Genomic DNA, 25432 nt, shown 5'->3' with positions numbered 1-25432 from the left:
TACCCAAGGTCCATGCTCTAGTGCTCATGTTAGTATTAAACTACCCCTTCCATTGTTAAACAGAAATCCAGGCTTCTGTAGTACATTCTTAATGTGTTCACTAAAGCATTCCCCCCCATTTGTCTAAAAGAGGTCTGCCATTTCTGCTCTTGTTGAGATATTACATCAGTAAAATAAGACAGAGAAACTAGATCATACTGAATAATAATTTCAGTCATGCCAATCACATGCCAGTTGTGCACCAGTTAGAGTCTGCTACTGCTGACTATCTGCAAAATGGCCTGCCCTGTACCCTGCAGGCTGCGGCTGACGTGCTTCTGCTTGCTCCTCACTGGCGTTGAACAGCTGCATACATGTGTGCCTGAAGAGTGGGCCTTCGGGAGCCTCCCTCTCGGACCCCCGCCCACTTCTCCCTCCACTAGCTGTGTGTGAGGGAGCGCAAGCGAGCGAACGAGAGAGAGACAGCGAGCATGTGCAGCTATAGACTTGACTTGGACCACACGCTGACTGGCTTTTTTGAAGAGAGAGCGGAGAGTGGGACTATTGCGAAGAGAGGCGGGACAGGGTTGGGGGGGGGGTCACTTATTCAGTGGAAGGGGAGAGGGAGTTAGTGAGAGAGGAGCATACAAGGCCGGAGAGAACGAGGGGGAGAGAGGCCGAAAAAGAGAGAGTCAGATCTGGGAGAGGTGGCTTTTTTCCTGCTCTGATTGGAAATGGAGGATTCAGCTGGAGGAGCTCGCAAAGCCACCAAGAGTAAACTGTTTGAGTTCCTGGTCCATGGAGTGGTAAGTGCATGACCTAGGTTGTGTGTATGTGTGTGTATGTGTGAGAGAGAGAGAGAGAGAGAGAGAGAGAGAGAGAGAGAGAAAGAGCGAGCGAGAGAATGAGTTACAGAGAAATAGGTGTGTGAGAGAGAAAGAGAGAGCACGCCTGTGTGTTTATAGATTTTGGGAAGCCAGGGCTGAGGCAGAGAGAGACACAGTGTTGCTCGGCAGCCTCAAACGAGTGAGCCGGGCGGATGAGAGGAGCGAGGCGTTCTGCTGGTATCTTTCTAAATTTTTTAAAGAACAGAGGGAGCTGTAGGAGACAGGGGGAGGGAGCAGAGGAGAGGAGAGATTAGCGCCTTGGAAAACCGGAGGAGAGGGAGGAAGCAGACAGCACTAGCAGCTGATGCAAAAGAAGCAGCAGTGTGTGGAGGAATGGGAGGGAATATTGAAGATGTGCTTTGTACCTCACATGTAGACTGCCTGTTCAAAAGCAGCCTCCTTTCAGCCATGTTTCACACTGGATCTATATCTTTACTAGGACAGTCAGCAGTATTCAAGTGCACTCAAGTCCAACTGCCCTGGTTTGCCAGAACTTGAATGATGAACAAGGGGATGTTGAAATTAGTTGACATGTTATTGGGATGCCATTGAAGCTGAATGATGTACGCAAGTGTCAAGATTAACGCCTAGACCTGGTAGACTGGGAAAGGTCACTAAATTCCAGAACAGTCTTGGAAATGTAAATGTCGTGAGGAGAAATGTAAAATTAAAATAATTAAAATATTGCATGTTCAATCCTGTCAGTTTTAGATTCATCCATAGCATTTTGCACAGGCTTACAAAGACTGATGCTCTCATTACCCCCCCATACACACACACACCCTCACAAATTGTTAGCAGTTATCGAGAGGCTACTTTCCCAATGTGACTATCACTTTCACTTTCCAATCTCCATTCCCATCCAATCAGATCCCCAGGTCATGGTCTCAAGTTCTAGGCTCACCCAATCAGATCCCCAGGTCATGGTCTCAAGTTCCATTCTTATCCAGACTTCCAGGCTTCTAGAGGTGGCTTCATATTTCCCCTGGCAAGCTCCACTGTTTAGTCTGGTCAGAATATAAACTTTTCCATGGGTTTATATCTTACCGTCCCCTGTAGGACATAATAGTGCTGATTGTGCCAGAAACCTTGGTGGAGTCTCTCACCATGAGTGGGGATATATGAGTGTGTATGTGCACAATATATCTTGGTTTTAAAAGGATGCCTATGTTAGGAGTCATGAAGCATTTTACAGGTGGAATGACTTTGAATGCTCAAGAGATGTGCCAGCTCTTACCTTCTACTCGTCTTTTAATTGCTCTGGCATGCCAAGCTTATTGACAATGACTAACAAGTAATAGGGCAGACTCTGCATTACTAGCGCACAAGTGACATTGAAATAAAAATGAAAAGAATCTGTTATGTGCTTCTAACTTAGACAAACAACGGTGAAGAGGAATTCGAGGTGTTGCCTCTCAAAGTAATTTTTAACAAAGAAAGCGAGTCGTACCATTTGTGTTTTTACCAGGGATGGTTGTGACGCCTACTCTAAATGGCAGGCGAGCAGGCAGACTGTTGCAGCCCTCTTTTTGGCCTCCCTCTGTGCCCCTCAACTCCTCCGCTGTGACCTTGAGAGTGAGAGATAGCCGGACAGGTGTGGGGAGACGCATCGATGCCTCGTTCCCAGTTCCCGCTGCGTCCACATGTTCCTATCCAAAGTGTGCTCTCCGGCACAAGACCCCCTGTGGCTTGGCCTACTTTGGGACAAGGGTGAAGGGGTACTAACCGCCATATCCTTTGACCTGAGGTGGGTGGGGGAGTGGGGCAGCAGTGGAGACGATTGTCCATTGTGACTGGAAAGACCAGGTGCTCCAGAGAGCCGCGTCCCCTGAGAGGTGGGGCAGCGTTTGCCGAGCTGTGGTGGCTTAGCACTCTTGTGCTCCAGCTCCATGCTGTCACATGGCACGGCAGGCAGCTGTTGGCTTCGGACTGACAAGCACAGGTGTGCAAAGAGGCTCTGGCCCACATTTACAGTAGCGCTGTTGCACAGTGTTCTTAGCCACCCTAGAAATCCAGTCTACCAGATGGTGTTGGATGGCAGAATCACAAATAACATTTGTGCATGATTTATTCAGTATATTCTATACTGTTATAAGAAAGGCCCAATGGAAAAAACTATGGCCATGATTCAAGTTAATGTTCAAAAATCATAAATCTTTAGTCTTTAAACATAGACCTATCCTTATTTCTTAGATTTTTCATACTTTTCAAGCTGCATATACATGTGTACAGATGTGAATGTGAAGATGCACTTAGGAGATCAAACTGTCTTTTGCTACTTTTTGTCCTCTGCCCAAAGCGCCCAGGGATGGCTTCAGGGGCCAGGATGCCACATCAGGGGGCTCCAATGGGGCCCCCAGGACCCCCGTATGGAGGTGTGCCCTCCGTACGGCCTGGACTCCCCAACCCTGCGATGGACCCCATCCGCAAGCGCCCAACCCCCGCTCAGCAGGTCCAGCAGCAGCAGCAGCAGCAGCAGCAGCAGCAGCAGCAGGCAGGCAGCCGTCCAGTCCCGGCCCAGAAAGTGAGTGAGGACAGCACCTGGCCAGCAATCGGCCATCTCTCTTCCCTCTGCCCTTGTCTCGCTTTCCAAAACCTGCCCTCTCCTCCAGCTGCTGCTCTGTCTTGTGTTTAATACTAGGGCTGTCAATCGATTAAAAAAATTAATCTAATTAATTACATACTCTGTGATTAATTAATCTAAATTAATCGCATATATGATTTTTGCCGTGAAAGTATTTTAAATATTTAAATTCAAATGAATCATTGAATAATCAGCATTAGTGACATTAAAGTTCAAAAACTCTTTTATTATTATTTTAATAATGGCCATAATCTATGATATGATCTAATATGCTGAGGAAATCAATTCAAAAGTGCTTCGGGAAGAAGTTTTTTTTATCACATACATTGCAGAGGACTTTTTTTTAATCAACACTTTATTTTTATCAACACCATCAAGCCGTTTTTGAAAACTAAATGTTCCAATCAATGATCTAGGCAGCACATTTTTTTCTCTCTCCTTCATTTTACAGTCTAATGGTTACTGACTTCAATGGCTCGGGGTCAAAGGTCATACAGAATCGATTAATCTGCGTTATTTTTTTTAATCAGTTATTTTTTCTCAAATTAATTAATCGAAATTAATCAGTTATTTTGACAGCCCTATTTAATATGTGTGTGTGTGTGTGTTCTGAGGCGTCCTCCAGGGCCTCTACTGAGAGAAACAACTCTCTACTCCAAACACCTGCTTGACCTAGAACACGCCACCAGAGGTTTGACTAATACTCTCTGATTATTACTATCAATCTATCTCTCTGGCTGCCCTGTGTTGCTGTCTGCTGCGTTAATGAGAGGTGACCCCTGGTGGTGGTAGACCTTTAGAGCCCCATCTCTGGGGCTTCCCAGTCAGATGCCACCAGTCCACCTGTACAGTCTTAAGATGGTGGCAGTTTCATGTGACAAAGTATTACTTACACAAGACATTTTGAAATGTGTTAAATGGGCATAACTGCTTGTCTTGCCATCTGTGAGTTTGGGCTTTGCTCCTCCATTGTGGTCTGTTCTGTGTGTGTGTGTGTGTGTGTGTGTGTGTGTGTGTGTGTGTGTGTGTGTGTGTGTGTGTGTGTGTGTGTGTGTGTGTGTGTGTGTGTGTCTGTGCGTGTGTGTGTGTCTGTTTGTATGTGGTAGACTTGTTAAAAAGACCAAATAAAGGATGCATCATTTTGCATAATGGACAGGCTTGACTTACATTATGCATGAACCACAGAAAGGCACAACCCCTTCCCCCAAACTGATGCACATATTACATTCCTGTGATGAAGACCTGGCAACACCTGTCAGTGACTGCTCTACCCCTGTTAAGCCCTTGTTTAATTAGAACTCCTTCAAACCCCCATTGACTTATAGGAAACCTTTGGGATTCCCAGGAGCCAATGAGATGGCCTCGAGACAAATCGACATGCGAGAAGCCCAATCAGATCCCCCATTTGGATCCAAGTAGGCAGTTTCCTCTGCTGCATGTTAGTTAATGTTTGCGTGCCTGCCTGTCAGATCTGCTCCCTTGTGCAGCCTGACATACAGTACTATCGGTCCCTATGATCATTCTGCATGTGAGCACCAACAGCCATCATGGGAGGGGACTTAGTGTCACCATGCCATGGCACAGCCAAAGTCCTCTCTCAATAATAAATAGCCGCTGCTGCTGTGGAGACCCCCGTGCAGGACCAGCGGTCTGCAATCGTGCAGGTCTGCTGAAACATGTACTGACAGACTGTGGGCTGCGTGCGCAGAGTTTGCATGTCAGTCTGTGTAACTGTTTCTGTCTTTTCCTCGTTTCCATTATTCTCTTGGTTTTTTGTGTGTGTGTCAACTGCTTGTTTACTTGTCCGTTCCTCTCTGTAGACATCTCTAAAGGTTTTCTGCATCCTCTGAAAGAATGTCTGTCTTCTTGCCTCACACACTTCTCTTTAATACTCTTCTCACACACTTCTCTTTAATACTCTCCTCACACACTTCTCTTTAATACTCTTCATAGTTGTGTTTACTTCTTTATCCTCCCTTCTCGTCGCAAGCATGTGCCCCACACACACACACACACACACACTCACTTCCTGTCCGCTCTCCCTGGAGTCCCGGAGGAACCGTGTGGTTTGAGATGGAAACAGTTGACCATGAGAAAGTTTATCCACAGCAGAGGGAGATGTGTGGTGGGGGGTACAGGACTGGTCACATGTTGGGGGAGGAAGAATTCATTAGAACTCATTTAGACTGCTTGACTTTTGAAATATGTAATGTAATGATCATTATAATGTGTTTCTGTGAATGTGTGTGTATGTGTTTATGTATGTGTATGAATTTAGCATAGTGCACTGTTAAAGGATAATTCTGGTATTTAGCACAAAGTCCCTTTTCTGGTTTGTTTTGGATGAACTAGAGTGGTGAACACTGAAACTTTGACGATTGGTCCTGTCTCGACTTTTCTGACTCGCCTTTACTGCTTCAGAGTGGCTGCCTACTAACCTGACTCTCGCCAGATGAATTTCGTTCCGCCTAGCTTCACTCACATCCATCTGGGATCGGTTCCGTTGAGAGTGATTTCAGCACAAGATTGTATGGTAGAGCCAATCAGTACGCAGGGCGGGAGTTTCATAGATGTGACGTAGCGTAGCAATATTTGAGCCTGAAGCATAGACGGTGGCACCACTAACCACTCTGTGAGTTGCACAGTTTTGAAAACGAACGTTAAGGGTTGTTTTAAAGACATGTTTGTGCATGCCTGTAGGCAGCCACTCTGAAGTAGTCAACGGCGATTCAAAACGAGTCAGAAAAGTCGAGACGGGACCCATCGTCAAAATTTCAGTGTCCACCACTCTAGTTCATCCAAAACAAACCAGAAAAGGGACTCAAAGTGCTAAATACCAGAATTATCTTTTAACATAGATGTCTCACACAGTCAGTCAATCACTCATTGCGTATAAATCTACCCACACTTTAAAGCTCTATGGAGCATGGGGTAGAGGGCATACATCACCTTCTTCTCTGGTCCCAGTTGAGATAACTGCAGTTAATGTTGCAGAAGGACTATGATTTACACATAGTGAACATGCAGCATTTTTTATATGGCTATACTCTCACATACTCTTTCCGGTACACACACATCTACACACACACACACACACACACACACACACACACACACACCTGGATTGGCTGAATGGATCCTAGTTACTCAGCAGATGGCCCGTAGACTTCGTTAACGGTCACCATAGTAACATGGTTTCCCTCTCTTTTTCTGTTCCTTTCCTCTCCTCATTCGTAGTGCGAAGAGAAGGAGAATGTCAGACAAGATTCTCCCTCAAAGGGTGAGCAGCTTCACTCTTCATTGTTTATTTATGCCGTGTGTGTGTGTGTGTGTGTGTGTGTGTGTCAGTCAGTTTATGTGCGTGCGTTCGTTCGTGTGTGTGTTCGTGTGGGGCGTTCGTGTGGGGCATTCGTGTGTGCGTTTGTGTGTGCGTTCGTGTGTGCATGTGTGTCTCAGCCTATTTGTGCATGCTCTGGGCAGTGGTAAGAGGTGAAGATGAAGGGAGATGTGAGGGTAGCAGGACAGTAAGGGTGGGGGCCGTGGCCACACAGTGACTTCACACACAAAAGCGGGGCTGTTGCTGAGTCACCTAATCATTTGGGGTTATTTCTGTGGCTTTTGAGGAGGAAGGTGGCATGGTGGTGCCTTGTTGTATATCACAGTCTGGAGAAGAGTGGACTGGAATCAGTCAGGAGAGAGTGAGAAGTATTCAGACCACCAGAATAACCTTTGTGCACTTCAGCACAATATCTGTAAATATAATATGATTACACTGTTGGGTGTATATGGTGGAGTGATTTGCCTAATGGTCTTTTAGCATTCTAGCGATAGTTTTGGGGTCTTCAAAAGACTCATCTGTTTACCTTTTATTTAACTAATTCATTCCCCTTACAGAGTCACGGTTTGTGGTTATTATTATTGTTCTATTAAATTATATTTAGTCTATTACACATATTGGTATGTCAGTGTTTCCCACAGAATTAAATTCTATTTGTGGTGGTAGGTTTGCAGAATTAACTTGAATGCAACAGTTTTTAACAAATTAGCGCAGCGTGGTTAAGATGCTAACCAGATTTAAGCACAATTTAGTACAACCTGGAAAATCATTGTGTGGTGGTCAATGTTGATATTGTGGTGGGCCGCCACAAATAAGTCAATGTATGGGAAACACTGTATGTTTTAATTTAGGCTATGTGACATTGTTTTAAACTGTTCATTTGAATGTTAATATAATGTCTATTGATGTCATTGTAAGTCGCTTTGGACAAAAGCAACTGCTAAGAGCTATAAATATAAACATATACTATAAGGTTGATATTACATATTACTGCATCACATAGCATGCCATATTATTATATGGCATGTGCTGCAGCTTTCAGTGTGCAGTAACTAGCACAAATGGACCAGGACAATCCTAAATCTCTAAGCTTACCGTGGAAGTGATGTAATGCGCTGCAAATGGATTGATGAGCTATTTCACATGCTTTTAGTTGTTCATCCTTGTTGTGTTGTGTGGACTTGTCTTTAGGCAATAAAGAAAGAAAGTTATTGCCTTAGGATGTTTTAAATAGTGCAGATATAAGAGAATAACTCAAACGTGGGTCAGTGTTCGGTGTGAGATTAGCATACATATGTTGACAAAAATGTTGGCAACTCAAAAATTAATGGATGGAGTGTATTTTGTATGTGGAAAGACCCTTTGTCTCATTGTTATACTATCAGATCCGCGAGCTTGTCCCAGAATCCCAGGCCTACATGGACTTGTTGGCTTTTGAACACAAACTGGACCAAACCATCATGAGGAAAAGAGTGGATATCCAAGAGGCTCTCAAAAGGCCTATGAAAGTATGTATGCTTTAGCATAGCAGGGTAACATTATGTGGAGTAGAGTGAAGTATACTTCTGGATGTACGAGCAGATGGTTACCAGTCTTTGCGTTGTATTTTTGTAATTGTTATTACCTGTAATACCTGTAATTCCCTTTGGGGTTTTAGAGGATTCCATTTAAAAGCTGATATCCAGACAAGGCATGGTGGAAAATTACAGTGATGTTTTAGTGACTGAAAACGTCTGTCTTCACCCACACAGCAAAAGCGCAAGTTGAGATTGTACATCTCAAACACCTTCAACCTTGCCAAACCCGAAGCTGAAGACTCAGATGGGAGCGTTGCATCCTGGGAACTGAGGGTTGAGGGAAAGCTACTGGATGATGTATGTTAGCCATCATGCTGCATCAAATTGTCTGGTCTGTTAAAATGGCATGTGTTGAGGTCCCTCCTTTATTTTCACCCCCTATTTCACATCTCCACCTGTTGCAGTGCGGTGCAGTTGTATGTTTATATAATTATGCTTACAGCAGAGCCCTGCAGATTGTAGTCCATCTACTGGCAGTATTTCAGCAGTACAGAAAGTATTCATATTGTGCTTAGATGCATCCTGTTTTGTGGCACCAGCGTGTGCATTAATGGATGTGTGGGAGGGCGCTTGCTTGAGTCTTGTGCCTCGGGGCTGATTATATTCTAATCTCCCATCATCCCTTTTACTTTCTCAGCCTGGGAAACAGAAGAGGAAGTTCTCCTCCTTCTTCAAGAGCCTGGTCATTGAGCTGGACAAGGACCTTTATGGTCCAGATAATCATTTAGTTGAGGTCAGTAGCACTCTTCATCCATCTATTGCCATGCTATGTATAGGCAGACAGTCAGACAGTAAATAGGTGCTCATGGGTTTCTATAGTAACAACTTTAGAGACCATGCTGACCTTGACACAAACAAATTTGCCAGGAACAACCAGGTAGATGTAAATAAACAAGGTAAGTTAATTTTTTCAGAGTAGTTTGCTTAGATGATAGCTTTATACTCTCCGAGCAAGTGAGCTGATGGTTATAGAGTTTCTAACAAGTCGGTCTTAAGGATAAAGGACAGATGTTACGCAGACAAGGTCTCAGTGTGGAGCAAAGAGTGTCCATTGCATCTTTTCTAGTGACAAGAATGACATGCCATGTGCAGTTCAACAGCTGTGTGAGTTTCCAGTCATTAGAGACCAGAAAACCTGTCCCACCTCCTGTACCAGATGTGAGGCCAGAGCAGGAGTCTGACTTATTAACGACAGACAAACCCATAACCCAACAGATAAAGTCAAACTAGATACTGAGGACTGCACAGATATTAAGTTATTGTGGTGGACAAGTACTTGTACCCCACAAGTACCCTTGAGCAACACAGTGGAAAAAAACACCATTTAACATGTATCACATCCCTAACCAGAAAGTAAGTGGGGGTCATTAAATGGCATAGTTGTTTTAAGATGCCTTACCCTTCAACAAAGAATACTAAGATTTTTGCTGAGTAAATGAGGCAGTTGAACAAAGACATAGGCCTAGTTTAAAAGAAAGTAAGCTATCTGAAAAGATTCATGTACATTGTCTGAACATTTGAAACATGCTTCCAAACACAACACATCTAGCCAAATTAACATCTTTGTCGTTAATGGATGAAAAGCAAATACTTTTTTAGATAGTGGTGCTTTCAGTTACAGTTTTAGCTTTTTCATTTTTTCTTCTTCTATTCAACATGTCCTTGGCGATTGTTAATAGTTTTTTTTTTAATACCTCACTGAGAGAAAAAGTTGAAAATGTAATTTGTTAAAAAACACATTGAAAAGGTTAGGCCAATGCCAGGCCAACATGACGGGAAGGGCCAATGATCTGTTTTCATTGTGATGCTCTAAATGATTGGGGCCTTGAAAAGGCTTCCCAGACTTTGAAAAGCACTGAAATGATTTTTTGCTTCGCTGCATAATACTCATTACTATAAATGTGCTGTTTGCTAAGATCATTCAGACTGTAGCAGTCAGTGTACAACCATATAAGTCTTGGCATATAATTGTACCCTAACAGTGGCATAGGACCCCTACCACCCAGGAGACTGACGGTTTTCAAGTGAAGAGACCTGGAGATGTCAACGTACGCTGTACTTTACTGCTCATGATGGATTACCAGGTGAGACTAACATGGGATCACAAAATATATGTTGATTCACAGATAGTCAAGTGATGTCCAATTAGATTCACATACATATTACACATGTCCACATGGCAATATTCTACAGTCGTGGCTAAAATTGTTGGTACCCTTCCACAAAAATGCAAAAACCTTCATTTGTTCTCTGAAATTATTTGAAACAAACAGAAGAAATCCACACTCATCATTGTTTATTCCATGTCTAATGCAAATCAGTCTTTGTTTTTGACAAAATCATATGCAATATGTTAAGTAATGAAACAAATGGAAATGGTGAATTTACACTTTACCTAATAGTGTGTTGCGTAACCTTCAGAGGCACTCACTGCCATGAAATGCTTTCTGTAGCTCTGAATGAGACTTCTGCATCTGTTTGCCCACTCTTCCTGAGCAAACTGCTCCAGCTGTCTCAGGTTTGAAGGGTGGCTTCTGCAGACTGCATGTTTCAGCTCTCTCCAGAGATGTCCAATGGAATTCAGGTCTGGACTCCTAGAAAGGACACTTCAGAATAGTCCATATTTTCCTCAGGGCCCGAATATAGTCCTGCATCTATGTCCCGCGCACGTGGTGCATGACATGCGGGGGTGTCGTGTGCCTCCCAACATATGTGACAGCGCGTCAATGACACACGTCTGCGACATGTTCAAATGTGCGTAGAGGAGTATGCCTCTTCTTTTAGCCATTCTTTGGTGCCTTTGACTGTTTGTTATGGGTCATTATCTTGTTGAAAGACCATGACCTGCGAGGTCATGTCCACACAAAGACAGTTTTTAATTTATTTTTTTTTGGCCTTGCTTCCACACAAATGTAGCATTTTAGGTGACCAAAAACAATATGGATGGGTTCCAGGGTGTTTTTTTTGTTTGTTTGTTTTTGAAAAACCCCGTTTTGCCCTTGCCGTGTGAACAGCAAAAACGGCGTTTTCGATGCCGACATAGGCCACCCATTACCTCTGACCCTTAAACCCAGCTGCACTTACCCTGAGACTCATTGTAGTATTGCCTGGTAATACTAGTTTTCATGACATTACCTAAGATTAGCCTACACTCAGTAGGCCTAAACATCACAAACTGCTATCAGAGACTGACACGAGAGAACTAATGAGAAGTTATTAAGTATAAGTATATACTTTTTTGATCCCGCGAGGGAAATTTGGTCTCTGCATTTAACCCAATCGGTGAATTAGTGAAACACAAACAGCACACAGTGAACTTGAGCCGCAGCCCACTGGTCGGGGCTCGAACCGGCAATCCTCCGGTTACAAGTCCAGAGTGCTAACCAGTGGGCCACGGCTGCCCACAAGTATTAAGGGAAGTATTAGGGAAGTGCAGTTTTAGTTTAAATGAATATGTGCATAGTGCCGGTGTCATTCATTTCTTTCACGTGTCTTACAACATAATTAAAAGCATTCATAGTATAGTGAAGTCAGAAATGAGCCTGTCTACAGGTTTCTTATAAATCATGTTAAGCCTACTAGATGCGTAGGCCTACTCAATGCGAATAGATGTACATGGGTGGCCACAAAGGTTGATCCTCCTGGAGGGTCAATAATCAGGAGGACCCTGCCTTGCGCCTGGCCAAATGTTATGCTAATAGAATTGTTTCTCGGAGCAGCTATTAGTGACAATAGAATGGTGTGAATGCCTCCCATTCTTGCACACCTAGTATCTATAGACAAAGAATCACACCTGGGAGGCCGCAGATGTGCACAGAAAATCTTCTATTATATAACCCAGGGCAGCTACTTTGGACTGCCATTAGACTTTGAATAAACAATCGACAATTCAGACTGCAAGGTCAGAAACTGAAAAGAGCGATAATGGTCCCAAATGTAGGAAAGTTTCAGAATGCCACACATGCAAAGCAATACCAGCTGCAGACAACAAGTGACAGAGCGTGATGTCACTTATAGGCTACCAGAGACTGTTTTTGAGTCCCAAATTTCATTTGATGCATCATTCCACAAAATGGTTTCTATCATAAAGTTATTCAATAGGCTAAACATATAGCCTTAACTCAAAACAGCTTATGTAATTTTGAAATGTCACCTGCAGCCATGCTTAAATTCTGCTCACTGCTCATTTAATATAATGAATTATATAATATAATGTTCAGTTTTGAATGCTTAGGTGAAATAATGTTTTTCCCATCATCTTTTTTAAAAGCAGACCTGTACCCATGTAATTAGGCTACGGGTTTTCTACAGGAACGTTTGACTTTGTACTACTACTACTAATAATAATAATAATATATGTAATTGCTAAGGAAACTTTGCAAAACCAATGTGCAACCTTGATTAATTGATACTTAATAGATAATTATCTTTAATGGTACCAAATGTTCTATTTTTTTCTTCAGCCTCCCCAGTTTAAACTGGATCCGCGGCTAGCGCGCCTCCTTGGAATCCACACCCAGACGCGCTCCTGCATCATCCAGGCTCTGTGGCAGTACGTGAAGACTAACAAGTTGCAAGACTCCCACGAAAAGGAGTACATCAACTGTGATAAGTACTTCCAGCAGGTGCTATACCTTCTACCTGCATCCATTGCACTTCAGATGCCATCACTCATGACTTATCACTAATCATTTTATTCTGTCATTTTCTGTTTTTCTGTTTCTAAGAGTGGATATGGAGTCATTAGGGCAATTGGGTATACCTGTGCTGTTGCATTTGATTTCACTCTTTCTTTGCTCCTATTACTCTCTTTCTTTTCTCTGTCACACACTTCATACTTTATTAATTTTATAATTACATTTTGATAGTTATTTAATTATAATGTTTTAATTGTACTAATTAATATTAACTTACCCTTAAGTTATTTTCCTTACAGTTACAGTTTGTATATGATTATAGTTGTTGTTATTGTTCTGATTGTGTTTAGGCATTTTGGTATTTTTTTTTTTTAGGTACTTATTTAGGGTGTATGATTTACTTTTACTAATTACTTATTTTAATGTTAATGTGATGTTTATTGATGCCATTGTAAATCACCTCAGACAAAAGTGCCTTAAGAACTATGAACATAAATATAAGCACAAATGTAATCGGTCTGTCTCTCTCTTCTCAGATCTTTGACTGTCCTCGTTTGAAGTTCTGTGAGATACCCCAGCGTCTCACTAACTTGCTGCTTCCCCCCGATCCCATAGTCATAAATCATATCATCAGGTATCATTCACAACTCTTTCAACAGAAACAGATCCAGTCATATAACATAACAGGAGGACAGTTACAATTAACACATTGTAATATTAAATAATTGTAGAAACACTTATGCTTCAAATCACATAATGATAGAATTCCATATGATTACATCAGGCAAATTGTTTTCCATAGTGTGGATCCAAATGATCAGAAGAAGACAGCTTGTTATGACATTGATGTAGAAGTGGATGACCCTCTGAAGACACAGATGAGCGGCTTCCTGCTGTCAACGGCCAATCAGCAGGAGATTGCTCTGCTTGACAACAAGGTCAGCTGCCACCTCTACTTTTGCAAATGCAAACAAGGCCATTTAACCATCTAATGGTTTCAATGAAATGTCATAAACTACTTACTTTATGATACAAAATTGTGTGCCTTGACCAAAATATATGGAAATTATTTGAGTGTGTGGTTGCGTCTCAGGATAGTGTGCTCAGTCGTCCTCCTGCATCTTTTTCCTCTCATCATTCCGTGTCCGTATCCATAGATTCACGAGACTATTGAGTCTATTAACCAGCTCAAGATCCAGAGAGACTTCATGCTGAGCTTCTCCCGAGACCCTAAAGGCTACATAGAGAACTGGCTTTGTTCCCAAAACCGTGACCTAAAGGTGCGGCACAACCACATTCACTGTTACAGCAGTTTTTAGTTTTCCACATTACAATTATTTTCTCATCAATAGTGCATATAAAACACTTTCCATACATTTTACATATTCTTACATAGCATGATATGTAAAACATTCAGAACCAAGAATTCAGAACCAAAAATTCTGCAATAATTTATTATATATTATGCCCTCTTATGTGTTTTTTTTTGTGTTTAGGCTAGTCTTTCATCTACAGAGTATGTCTGGGGCCTCTAGGCCAAGAGATATTTCTATAGAACTACTATAGTAGTTTTTGTTTGGGAACATTTGCTAACAGTAAAATACAGTTTTAAGCCTCATATTTATGAACCTTGTTGTCACTATTTAGAATGTCTCATATTTCTTCTGTGTTCTGACTATATGCACAGTTAATAACTGATGTAGTTGGGAATCCAGAAGAAGAGAGAAAAGCAGAGTTTTATAATCAGTCTTGGTCACAGGAAGCTATCAGTCGTTACTTCTATAGCAAGGTGAGTCCTCTAATCAAAATCAGGACATTTTTAGATAAATCAGATTTAGAGATTATAATATACTGATTCCAAATATACACACTTATTCACACATGGTGCACCACTGATATGTTTTATTTAAATTTTTCGTTTCCAGATTCAACAACGAAGATTAGAGCTTGAACAGGCTTTGGCCATGCGCAACACCTAAACTGTTCCCTATGGGAAAACTTGGATGCATCCTTTTGTTTGTGGAAATTACACATTTTAAGTCCGCCATTCATGACCATTCTTAGCCTTTCTGGAGCAGAAAACCGCTTATCTATAAATCTCCAGCAATTTATTGACGTGAGATTTCGGAAGCCTCAGAGAAACACAGTGTTGTATGTAGAAAATAAACCAATCAAACTTGTAGAAGAAAATAACTCCTGATTGTACTGTCCATTTGATGTTTTTGGCATACTCTGAGACCACATGCAAAACAATTTTATGAGATCTGACAACATTTTTAATACTGCTTTGATGACCCTTTAAACAGCACTGATGAGAGCAATCAAAATATACAGTGTTTTGTCCTTGAAAGTTGTAATTCATATATTTTGTCTGGTGATATCTGTTAGATGTTTGTCACGTTTGTTTTGTTGTGATTTTGTGGTGTCCTAACATGTCCAACGGAATCTGAAAATCACCAATTTTAATCAAAGGTGTAGGAGGATATAACTGATATGTTGTGTGCCTGTTTAGCCTGAGGCATGATTAACTCACATACTGTAAGAGCATGTGTTCTAAAGAAACAGTTAAAGCAAAGTAGTCTGCGACATGCAAGGATTGTAAGGTATCACTTGTAAAGTATGAAAAGATTTTGTCTGCAATGGTGTTCTGAAATAATTAGATGGAGGTACCATTCATAAAACCTGGCTGGTATTGTGCACTTTGTATCCTATGAGTGTTTGGTCTTGTGGCCTACATAGTGTACACTAAAGAAAAATTCCTATTAATGGTCATGTCATCAAATGACAAAGAGAATGATCTTCATATTGAGATATTAATAATGTTGCTTTCAAATAGCCTGTTATTTTATTTCTGCCAACTATCAAGTTGGCTACCTAAATCCCCTATGCTGACCAAGAGATGAATGGTATTTTTTTTTTTTTTTTTAACATGGAATATTTGTGATTTGCACTTTTAAATAACTATTCAGCACCTTATCCATTTTTGTAACTCATTAATGAGCCTTATGGATGCATGGAGTGGATCACAACAGGACCTGCTATGTTAAATTCTCAGTGTGATTTTTACAGTGTGAAAGTTTGCATGCTGCATGGGTAAACTTACAAACTTTAAAACGTGTTTGTTTTCAAAGTATTCTCAAAACTCAAAAGCTTTTAGACTGAATTGAAGGTAACTTGTGTTTTGTATAAGCATTGTAAAATACATAATAAACAAGAATTTGCCAAAGTGTTAGGTTACACAAACCAGCTCACCTCTGTTGCCTGTGAGCAGTCCCTTGTGTGTCCATTTTTGTTACCTTTGACCAAATCAAACTATCCACGGACCGGTTGATATTTTATAGTTGGATGATGGCAGCTATGTTCATGTTTTCACCTTAGACATCAAGGATACAAGGATACAAGGAAGTTTATTGTCACATGCATATAGTTACTGGAAGTAAGAAATGCAGTGAAATTATGTCTGGTGTCAGCCTATTTGTGCAAAGTGGGGGGGGTAAAAAGTGCAGTAGAAGAGGGGTTTAGTAGATTAAGTGGCAAGGTCTGCATAAGAAAGGTGAGGGAGGATAGGAATTGGGGGGGGGGGGCACCAACAAGGAGCACCCAAGAGCAACAGGGGCAAGGAAAAACTCCCTTACCAAGGAAGAAACCTTGGGCAGATCCACGGCTCAGGGGGCTAACCCAACTGCCAGGGTCTTGGGTGTGTGTGTTGGAGGGATGACAGGGGAGATGTGATAGTGTGCTGTGTATGTGGGGAGAGGGCAGTGTGCAATATGTGTGTTGGAGAAGCTTCCTCATGAGACAATGTGCTGTGTATATGTGCTGGGGGGGGCAACAGTGTGCTGTAAGTATGTTGGGATGTGTGTTGGAGAAGCTTCCTGATGAAATAATGTGCTGTGTATGTAGGGGAGAGGGGGGGCAGTGTACTGCAAGTATGGTGAAAGGGACTTACTATTGCAAGCAGAGTACTGTATGTATGATGTATGTGAGTGATGAAGATGTGTGTGTGGGTGGGCGGGGGCAACAGTGTGCTGTAAGTATGTTGGGGATGTGTGTTGGAGAAGCTTCCTGATGAAATAATGTGCTGTGTATGTAGGGGAGAGGGGGGGCAATGTACTGCAAGTATGGTGAAGGGACTTACTATTGCAAGCAGAGTACTGTATGTATGATGTATGTGAGTGATGAAGATGTGTGTGTGGGGGGGGGAGTGTAGCAGTGACTGTGTGTGTGTAGTGTGCGTGTGGGTAGGTGGGGGCAGTGTGCTGTAAGTATGTAGAGGATGTGTGTTGGAGAAGATCCTGAAGACAATGTGCTGTGTATGTAGGGAGGGGGGGGGGCAGTGTGCAGCAAGTAGAGGAGGCTTACTGTAGCAAGCAGTGTGCTGTATGTATGTGAGGTGATAACAGTGATGATGTTAATGTGTTTGTTTTTTGTGGGGGTGTTGGGGATGGGGGTGGGGGGCAGAAAGGCTAGGCAATCAAGGACATGGGTAGATGGAGGAGAAATCAAAAATAATAAATAAAAGTTCTATGGAGATGTGCAAAAGTTGGAGAAAGTCAGATATGTGTGTGTGTGTGTGTGTTTTGACGTGTGATGAAATAAGAAAATAATAAAAAGGTCTATAGCATAGGGTGAGGGATGTAAAAGTGCTAAAAAAGTCTTGTAGGTGTGTGTGTGTGTGTGGGGGGCATAAGTGCTGAGGAGTGAATGAGTGCAAAGTCAGTATAGTGTGAGTTCAGAGTTGGGAAATGTTTGAGAGTGCTGAAGAGTGAATGTGTGCAAAGTCAGTATAGTGTGAGTCAGATTATTGTGTTGAGTGAACAATTAAACTTTTTTGGGGGAAAAGTTCCTGTCATTGTGACTACATTGTGATTCTCTCATGTGTCAAGCCTGGTTTGTTTGCATGCTTATATAGTCTTGAACTGATTATCTAACATCCGATTTGGACAAGTAGCATTAATAAAATCAAGGGATAATACAGTGTGTTCCGCATTCTATAGATTTTTGTTGCAATCTGAGGCCCTTTGGTGACATGCCCTTATTTTCAAAAACAAACAAAGAAATACAATGTCCAAAAGCTTCATACTTTATCAGAATTGTGTCGACATTGTTGGTCTAGATATTGCTATAGGCCTTGCCTTTTGACTGTGTGAAAACAATAGGCGTAAGATTTTGTGGACCTGTGGAAGATGATGGAGACAAAACTAACTTGTGCTAATTAATGGACTGGTCATAGGCTTTTTGGCAGCCTACTTATTATTACACAACAATGTATGATTCCATGATTCGACTACACCGGATTTATGAATCAGTACTGACAACACCTGATTATTCATCAATAATTGAGCCTACATTTACTCTGCGTGGGTAGTCCACGATTTCCTTCCTTCCTCCCTACCCAACTGCGGCTAGAGGGTGGAGCTAACGCCCCATTTCACAATATCATTGGTTGGCGAGCCGGTATTGGGGCCACGCGCGATACTACGCTTCATTACTGCTGGTGTGCCGGTGGCTGTGAGCAGGAAGACGGTGAGTTTGTAATCGTCAAAGGCCTTTCATAAGAATTATTTCGCTTAATATGTGTTAGTTATGTAAATACATCGTCATTTTGAGTAACTAATCTTTCTGTATAACCTACTTGTTGCCGTAGTCATTAATCAACCTACCGCATAACGCCATGTAGCTAGGATACCGTTAGCTAACAAAATGTATTGTTGAGACCGGGCTTCACGAGCTTGGTGGCTATCTTGTTGGTAAGTTTAATAGTTAAGATATCGTAAGGTTGTTGCCATTTTTAGTGTTTGTCTTCGATTAAATGTGTTTAATATGATTTCTATTGGTTGAAATATGATCATTCATCCCAAGTGAAATGTTGCCGATTAGCTAGGTTTAGCTACCTGGGTAATGTTTTAACATTAGCTATCTATGGCTAACTTAGCTGTTCGTAGTCCCGTTTAGGCAGAGATCTTTGAGGCCTCGTGCGGATGCCAGTGGCCATATGTAGCGTTAGGGTAATGTTAACGGTATCGTTTCGCGGTATAGTAGGCTATGGAACACGACCATCTTTGGGCATTTACCTAATAAACCTGGCACCGTCTTTCTAATCGTATTCTGTGTCCGTTTACTAGTCTATACGAATCTACCATCTAAATTGCTGCCCGGCGACTGTTCACTGACGGACACGTGATTTTTGGCTAACGTTAACTGTTAGCTGCTGAAGTCAGCTGGTTGCTCTTGTATCCAGTGGGATGCTATGATATTACAAAAAACCGCTTGGCGATCCTGTAGTTAGGCCCGTTTCTACCGCTCTGGTTAGGCCTAAAATGACGACAGCGAACCGGTAGCTAAGACCACGTTTAGAGTAACGTCATGGTTCTTTATAATAGCTGCTGAGTGGACCAGACACATTTGTGAGATTCATTTTGGACCTTTTGACGATACGGCGTGTGCAAACGGCTTGTTAATAGCTATTTCGAAGACTTATTGGGTAACTGCGCCAAGTTTTTAATGTGTCTCGAAAACGGTTGACTGACAGGCTTTGTGTCTTTCTTTGTTGGTGGCCTCAGGTATTTTAGCATCTTCAGCCGCCATGCCGTCCGATTTAGCGAAGAAGAAAGCGGCTAAGAAGAAAGAAGCTGCAAAATCTCGCGGACGCACTAAGAAATCCGACGAGTTGAATGGAGTGAACGGCGAGGGTGACAAACCCGAAAGTCAAGAGAATGGAGCAGCGGATGATGGTGAGAGCTCAGCATGTTACTGAAGCGCATTGGGCCTGCAAAGTTTACCCGTGTAAAATACCATTAGTTATGTCTGCGTTTGTAAAACTTGATTCTTAATTTCGTATCTGCTGTAGTTGCCATTGTTTGAAGTTGTATTATTCCTCATATGATAGGGATGGCAGGTCTCACAAAGGAGATAGATGAGTTTGAGCTGAAGAAGACTGAAGCACGAGCAGTGACTGGGGTTTTGGCCTCCCACCCCAACAGCACTGATGTCCACATCTCCAGTTTGTCGCTCACCTTCCACGGCCAGGAGCTGCTGAGTGACACTAGCCTGGAGCTCAACTCCGGCCGCCGCTATGGACTCATTGGACTCAATGGAACAGGTGCAGTTAGTGGTGTCAGTGACGGCAGCAGGTGGTTCTCTTGCTCTAGTCTTTAAGTTTTGTTGTTAATTGGTTAGTATGGAATTCTGTAATAGCCATTCCATAATAACCAGAAACAAATGACCATTCATAGCACTAAAGTGTATATTTAATAGATATATTTAACAGATGCTTTTCAGTGAAGCGACAAATAATACATTTTATTGGTGTCTCTTCACTGCACTTTTTGTGTTTTTGATTAGATGGTCTTGAAATAGAGATTTATGAACATTGTGTTATATTGCTACTCGTATCTCAAGAACTGCAGTGAAGTGATGAAATAAAAGGCCGAATGAATGGGCACTTGCCACAGTGCATCTGCTCAATGACAAAAACGATCCGAAGCGTTTTTCTGATCCATGCAGTTCTGGTAGTTAGCTCCACACAGTTGAGTAGTACCTGAGCTCTGTTCGTCAATAATTGTTTAACAGGAGTTTTAAGTGAGGCTACAAATAACACAAGTTTATTGGTGTCTCTTCAGTGCACTGTACATTTGCATTTTGTGGAATGTGTACATATGGAAGCTGATTTAATCCTTGCCACCTCTCCTGTAGGCAAGTCCATGCTGCTGTCAGCCATTGGCCACAGAGAGGTACCCATCCCAGAACACATTGACATCTACCATCTGACGCGGGAGATGCCGCCTAGTGAAAAGACGGCCCTGCAGTGTGTGATGGAGGTGGATGAGGAGAGGATTAAGCTAGAGCGGGAGGCAGAGAGGCTTGCGACTGAGGACTGTAAGTAGACACTAAAAGGGTGTGGGGAAGGTCGCGGGCTACTCACCCACGTTTTCATAGGAGCTGTATCTGTGGCAGTTTCCTTTCCTAGCCGTGGTATAGTAAATTACCTCTTTTGATTATGTTTCACACACTTCACTTGTTATGTGTGGACACTTCAGAAAAGGAACAAAATGCTTATCTGGAACCCTTTGTCTTAACTGCGTGTGCACTTTTGGGTTGTTCCAAAGTGCACTCCATTTACACACCTTTCTGCAAAGGTAAATTAAAGTGATTCATTCCTATGTGTGGCTCTCATTCACTGTGTGTGTGTGTCTGTGTCTACGCGTGCTCCCCCTTTCAGCCGAGTGTGAGAAGCTGATGGAGCTGTACGAGCGTCTGGAAGAGCTGGATGCGGACAAGGCGGCAGTGCGTGCCGGCCGGATCCTGAACGGCCTGGGCTTCACCGCTTCTATGCAGCACAAAAAGATGAAGGACTTCAGCGGAGGCTGGAGGATGCGGGTGGCTCTGGCCAGGTAGGTCTTGGGTCTCGCCACACTCAAGAACACGGCAGTACCCACTGTCATGGTTTTTGTCAAGTAGACAATATGGTTTCAAACTGAATTTCACTCATTCTTCATTCACTTCTCAGTTTTTGTCTTTTTGATTAGATGGTCTTGAAATGAAGATTTATGAACATTGTGTTATATTGTCACTTGTATCTCAAGAACTGCTGTGAATTGATGAAATAAAAGGCCGAATGAATGGGCAGTTGCCACAGTGCATCTGCTCAATGACAAAAACAGTCCGAAGCGTTTTTCTGATCCATGCAGTTCTGGTAGTTAGCTCCACTCTGTTGAGTAGTACCTGAGCTGGTTCGTTGGTTGCATTCATGTTCTGAGTGCTAGTTTAAAAGCAACATTTTTGAAATGGCTTGTCTGCATTTCTCCAGAGCGCTGTTCCTGAAGCCCTTCATGCTGCTGCTGGATGAGCCCACCAACCACCTTGACCTGGAGGCCTGTGTGTGGCTTGAGGAGGAGCTTAGTCAGTGAGTAACCGTCTAGTACTGTAAGATTGGTCAAATGACAAACTGTTTCTCTGGGTCTAGGATGGGAATTTTGCTTTTGCTATGAACCCAGCATGTTATAAGACAATTGTATACAGTATGTGAAGTATAAGGAAGTATTTTTTTTATGGAGGGAGTGTTGCAGAAATGATGTAAACAAAAGGCCGAATTGTAGCTCCCCATTAAGACTCAGTACTTGGTGTGATGGTGCTTTGACAAAAACCTCGGTGAAGCGTTTAACTGATCCCCTGACAGACAACAAGAATCATTCCCCCCTCTTTAAGAAGAACTGTAGTGATCCCTCTTGTGTTTTTTAATTGACAGGTTTAAACGTATTCTTGTCCTGATCTCACATTCCCAAGACTTCCTCAACGGCGTGTGTACCAACATAATTCACTTGCACCAGAGGAATCTCAAATATTACACAGTAAGGCGCCTTCCCTACCCACCTTGGCCGGTCTATCTAATAGGGTGCACACACACACTGCATTGTTTGCATTTACCTCTTCATCTCATGCCGTCACTGTGTTGTTCAGGGTAACTATGACCAATATGTGAAGACCAGAGAGGAGCTGGAGGAGAACCAGATGAAGCGCTTTAACTGGGAGCAGGACCAGATTGCACACATGAAGGTAGATAATGAGCACTATACTCCCTTTATTTTACAACGGACAATATTTTACCCTTTTTAAAAAAAATAAAAATTATTGTATCTGTTTTCATAATGAACCATTTTTTTTTATCATTTTGTTTCCCCCAGAACTACATAGCACGGTTTGGCCATGGCTCTGCAAAACTGGCCAGGCAAGCCCAGAGCAAAGAGAAGACTCTACAGAAGATGGTGGCCTCAGGGCTGACTGAGCGAGTTGTGAATGACAAGGTGGGCAGAGGTTTTCAATTAATTTCAGATAGATAGATAGATAGATAGATAGATACCCAGGGGAAATTCAAGCAATTGGGGCATCTCTAAAGAAGATTTAGTGTTGTCTGAAAATATGCATTTTAGCAGACATTAGTCTATAGGGCACTGCATTCCACCTGGCCAGGACATTTTTGACACTTGAAGGATATTTTTACCCACTGTAGTAACCTGCAGCCTAAAATAAGCAAGCATTAATAGCATATTATCAAGTGAAGAAACACAGCAGTAGATCTGATTTTAATTGCTGGCGCTGCAAATTGTGCAAAGTCACACTTTTGGTTGGTGCGCTGACATGATGTGAACAAAAGGCCGAATTGTAGCATCTCCTCCAGGCAGTTTTGTTCTCCGTGTGGAGGTGCTTTGACAAAAACCTGACCGAAGCGTTTATCTGATCAGTCGGCACAACCCTCACATATAGAATATATTAATAGAAATGAGTATTTGGAACAGAACAAAATGGATGAATACAAATGCTGAATACAATTATGCAAATAGAGGTTTCCTTCAGCTTGAACATTTTCATTGGTCAGTGATGGAACAGCATTGACCACTACTCAAACATCTCATGTTTCTTCTTCCTTCAGACCCTGTCATTTTGTTTTCATCCCTGTGGGAAGATACCCCCTCCTGTCATCATGGTGCAGAATGTCAGCTTTAAGTATTCTGATGACACGGTAAGGCTCCACATTGCTCTCAGCTCACGTGCTGTCAACTTGGTTTGAACACGCATATATACATATATTTGTTTTTGACCTGCGGAAAGCTGAGTCTCTACCCCAGCATTGCACATTCAGCTTCATAGATTTAGTCTTTGAAATTGTTACCTGCTCGCTTCCCTGATTTTGTGTGAGTGTTCTTTTTCACTGCTGCTTGTTAAGCAGAATTACCCATGTACTTACCTTCTCCTTTTGTTGTCTTGTAGCCATATATTTATAAAGACCTGGAGTTTGGAATTGATCTGGACTCACGGGTGGCCCTTGTGGGGCCGAACGGAGCTGGAAAGTCCACACTGTTGAAACTGTTGGCTGGAGAGGTATAGATTCACATCTTGATCTTATATAGTTGACAGGATGTTATGTTGGCCTCTTGTAGTTTTCCTGTCTGCATATTTTTCACCAGATTCCTTCCTCTTTCCACAGCTTCTCCCCTCTGACGGTATGATCAGGAAAAACTCTCACGTAAAGATTGGCAGATACCACCAGGTACAGCGATTGAATGAGCGATTTGATTCATATGTTATAGCACCACCTGAATCTGCCGAAATCCGCAGAACATCGGTAAATGAATTAGACCAGGGGTTTATGTTGTCTTCATCTGACCATCATCTCCTTCCCCTCGCAGCACTTGACTGAGCAACTTGAGTTAGACTTGTCCCCTCTGGAGTACATGTTGAAGTGTTACCCAGATATCAAGGAGAAAGAGGAGATGAGAAAGATCATTGGGCGCTATGGCCTGACTGGGAAGCAGCAGGTGAGCTCACAGACACGGGGGCTATCCTCTGGGGCTGTCCCAAGTAAAGAGTCGATCTGTTCTTTCTCAGAGTGGGGGGTGATGGTATAAAGATCTTTTTTGTGTTTATTTTGGTAATGTCCGTCATGAAGTTGAGTCTGTAGTAGGTAATTGTCCGTTTCCATCTTAGGTAAGTCCCATTAGGAACCTGTCAGATGGGCAGAAATGCCGAGTGTGCTTCGCCTGGCTTGCCTGGCAGAACCCACACATGCTCTTCTTGGACGAGCCCACCAATCACTTGGACATCGAGACCATTGATGCTCTGGCGGATGCCATCAATGAATTTGAGGGTGGCACGATGCTTGTCAGCCACGACTTCAGGCTTATCCAGCAGGTACGGCACATGTAATGATCAGTGCCAACTTGCTGCATGTTCGCTCTTATTTGGAGTATGTGAGGTACTCATCCTTGTCTACGTCTCATAATTGTCTTACTGTAGGTGGCTCAGGAGATCTGGGTGTGTGAGAAGCAGACCATCACCAAGTGGACCAAGGGCATCTTGGCCTACAAGGAGAACCTGAAATCCAAAATTGAGGGGCAATCGCATGACCTCTAGAGACCAAACAATCAAAAATTGTCAAATGTCCACAGCATCTCCCATCACCAGCCTGCATGTTGAGGTTTTCTTCAGAGGAGATGCTGGCCCCTCCTCAAATCACTCTGGTTACCTTCATAGGCTGATGGTAGTCTTGGTAACATTAGTCATCTGCAGAGCATCATGTTTTCTAGTCATTATGCAATTCTCCTTACAGGTCTACGGTTTTTCATTCCTGGAAATATTATAATGGAAATAATAAATATAAGTACTCGTATCTACTGTGTACTGAACTTTTGTTAAGTTCATACTACTGCAGACATATCCTGTCAGGCTGCAAGTGGATGTTCTAAAAGTGAAGTTCTCAGAGGCTCTTAAAGAGCTTTTTATTATGTCATGTATTATTTAATGCTATATCTGCTGCAATAATGCATTTGGCCAAAATAAAAGATTCATCACCCTCTTTGGTGTTGTGTGTGTGCATGCTGTTCGGCAAAATGTCTAGTGTAATTAAATGGTTTTGTAATCAACCTCCGAACAGC

At 42.4% G+C, this 25432-nt stretch overlaps 2 protein-coding genes across 3 annotated transcripts; both read left to right on the top strand.

Moving 5' to 3' along the window:
- Nucleotides 1–713: 713 nt before the first annotated feature.
- smarcd3a (SWI/SNF related, matrix associated, actin dependent regulator of chromatin, subfamily d, member 3a) lies at nt 714–16361 on the top strand (the record flags this gene model as incomplete). Its single annotated transcript, XM_048241378.1, is given in 15 exon segments — nt 714–785; nt 3166–3360; nt 3362–3390; nt 4776–4865; nt 6688–6730; nt 8173–8295; nt 8539–8661; nt 9002–9097; nt 10347–10448; nt 12828–12989; nt 13538–13635; nt 13804–13939; nt 14159–14281; nt 14689–14790; nt 14927–16361. Coding segments are annotated over 15 exon segments (1548 nt in total), but the record flags the coding sequence as incomplete, so codon positions are not given.
- A 1944-nt stretch (nt 16362–18305) lies between these two features.
- On the top strand, nt 18306–25353 carry abcf2a (ATP-binding cassette, sub-family F (GCN20), member 2a). 2 transcript variants are annotated; one of them, XM_048241357.1, is made up of 15 exons: nt 18306–18527; nt 19565–19735; nt 19891–20103; nt 20697–20879; nt 21223–21394; nt 21811–21906; nt 22249–22351; nt 22461–22556; nt 22685–22804; nt 23431–23520; nt 23769–23879; nt 23986–24048; nt 24188–24316; nt 24486–24689; nt 24795–25353. In XM_048241357.1, exons 2-15 carry the CDS (start codon nt 19588–19590, stop codon nt 24909–24911), a joined length of 1845 nt encoding a protein of 614 aa, XP_048097314.1. In that variant the 5' UTR covers nt 18306–18527; nt 19565–19587; the 3' UTR covers nt 24912–25353. The 2 variants fall into 2 exon arrangements, with proteins under 2 accessions (XP_048097314.1, XP_048097322.1); XM_048241365.1 differs by lacking the exon at nt 18306–18527 and adding an exon at nt 18648–18751.
- The last annotated feature ends 79 nt before the right edge of the window (nt 25354–25432 follow it).

This window comes from Alosa alosa, chromosome 1 (assembly GCF_017589495.1).
Source record: "Alosa alosa isolate M-15738 ecotype Scorff River chromosome 1, AALO_Geno_1.1, whole genome shotgun sequence".
Taxonomy (NCBI): Eukaryota; Metazoa; Chordata; class Actinopteri; order Clupeiformes; family Clupeidae; genus Alosa; species Alosa alosa.
The sequence above is the reverse complement of the archived record's forward strand: the minus strand, read 5'-3'. Positions and strand labels throughout refer to the sequence as shown.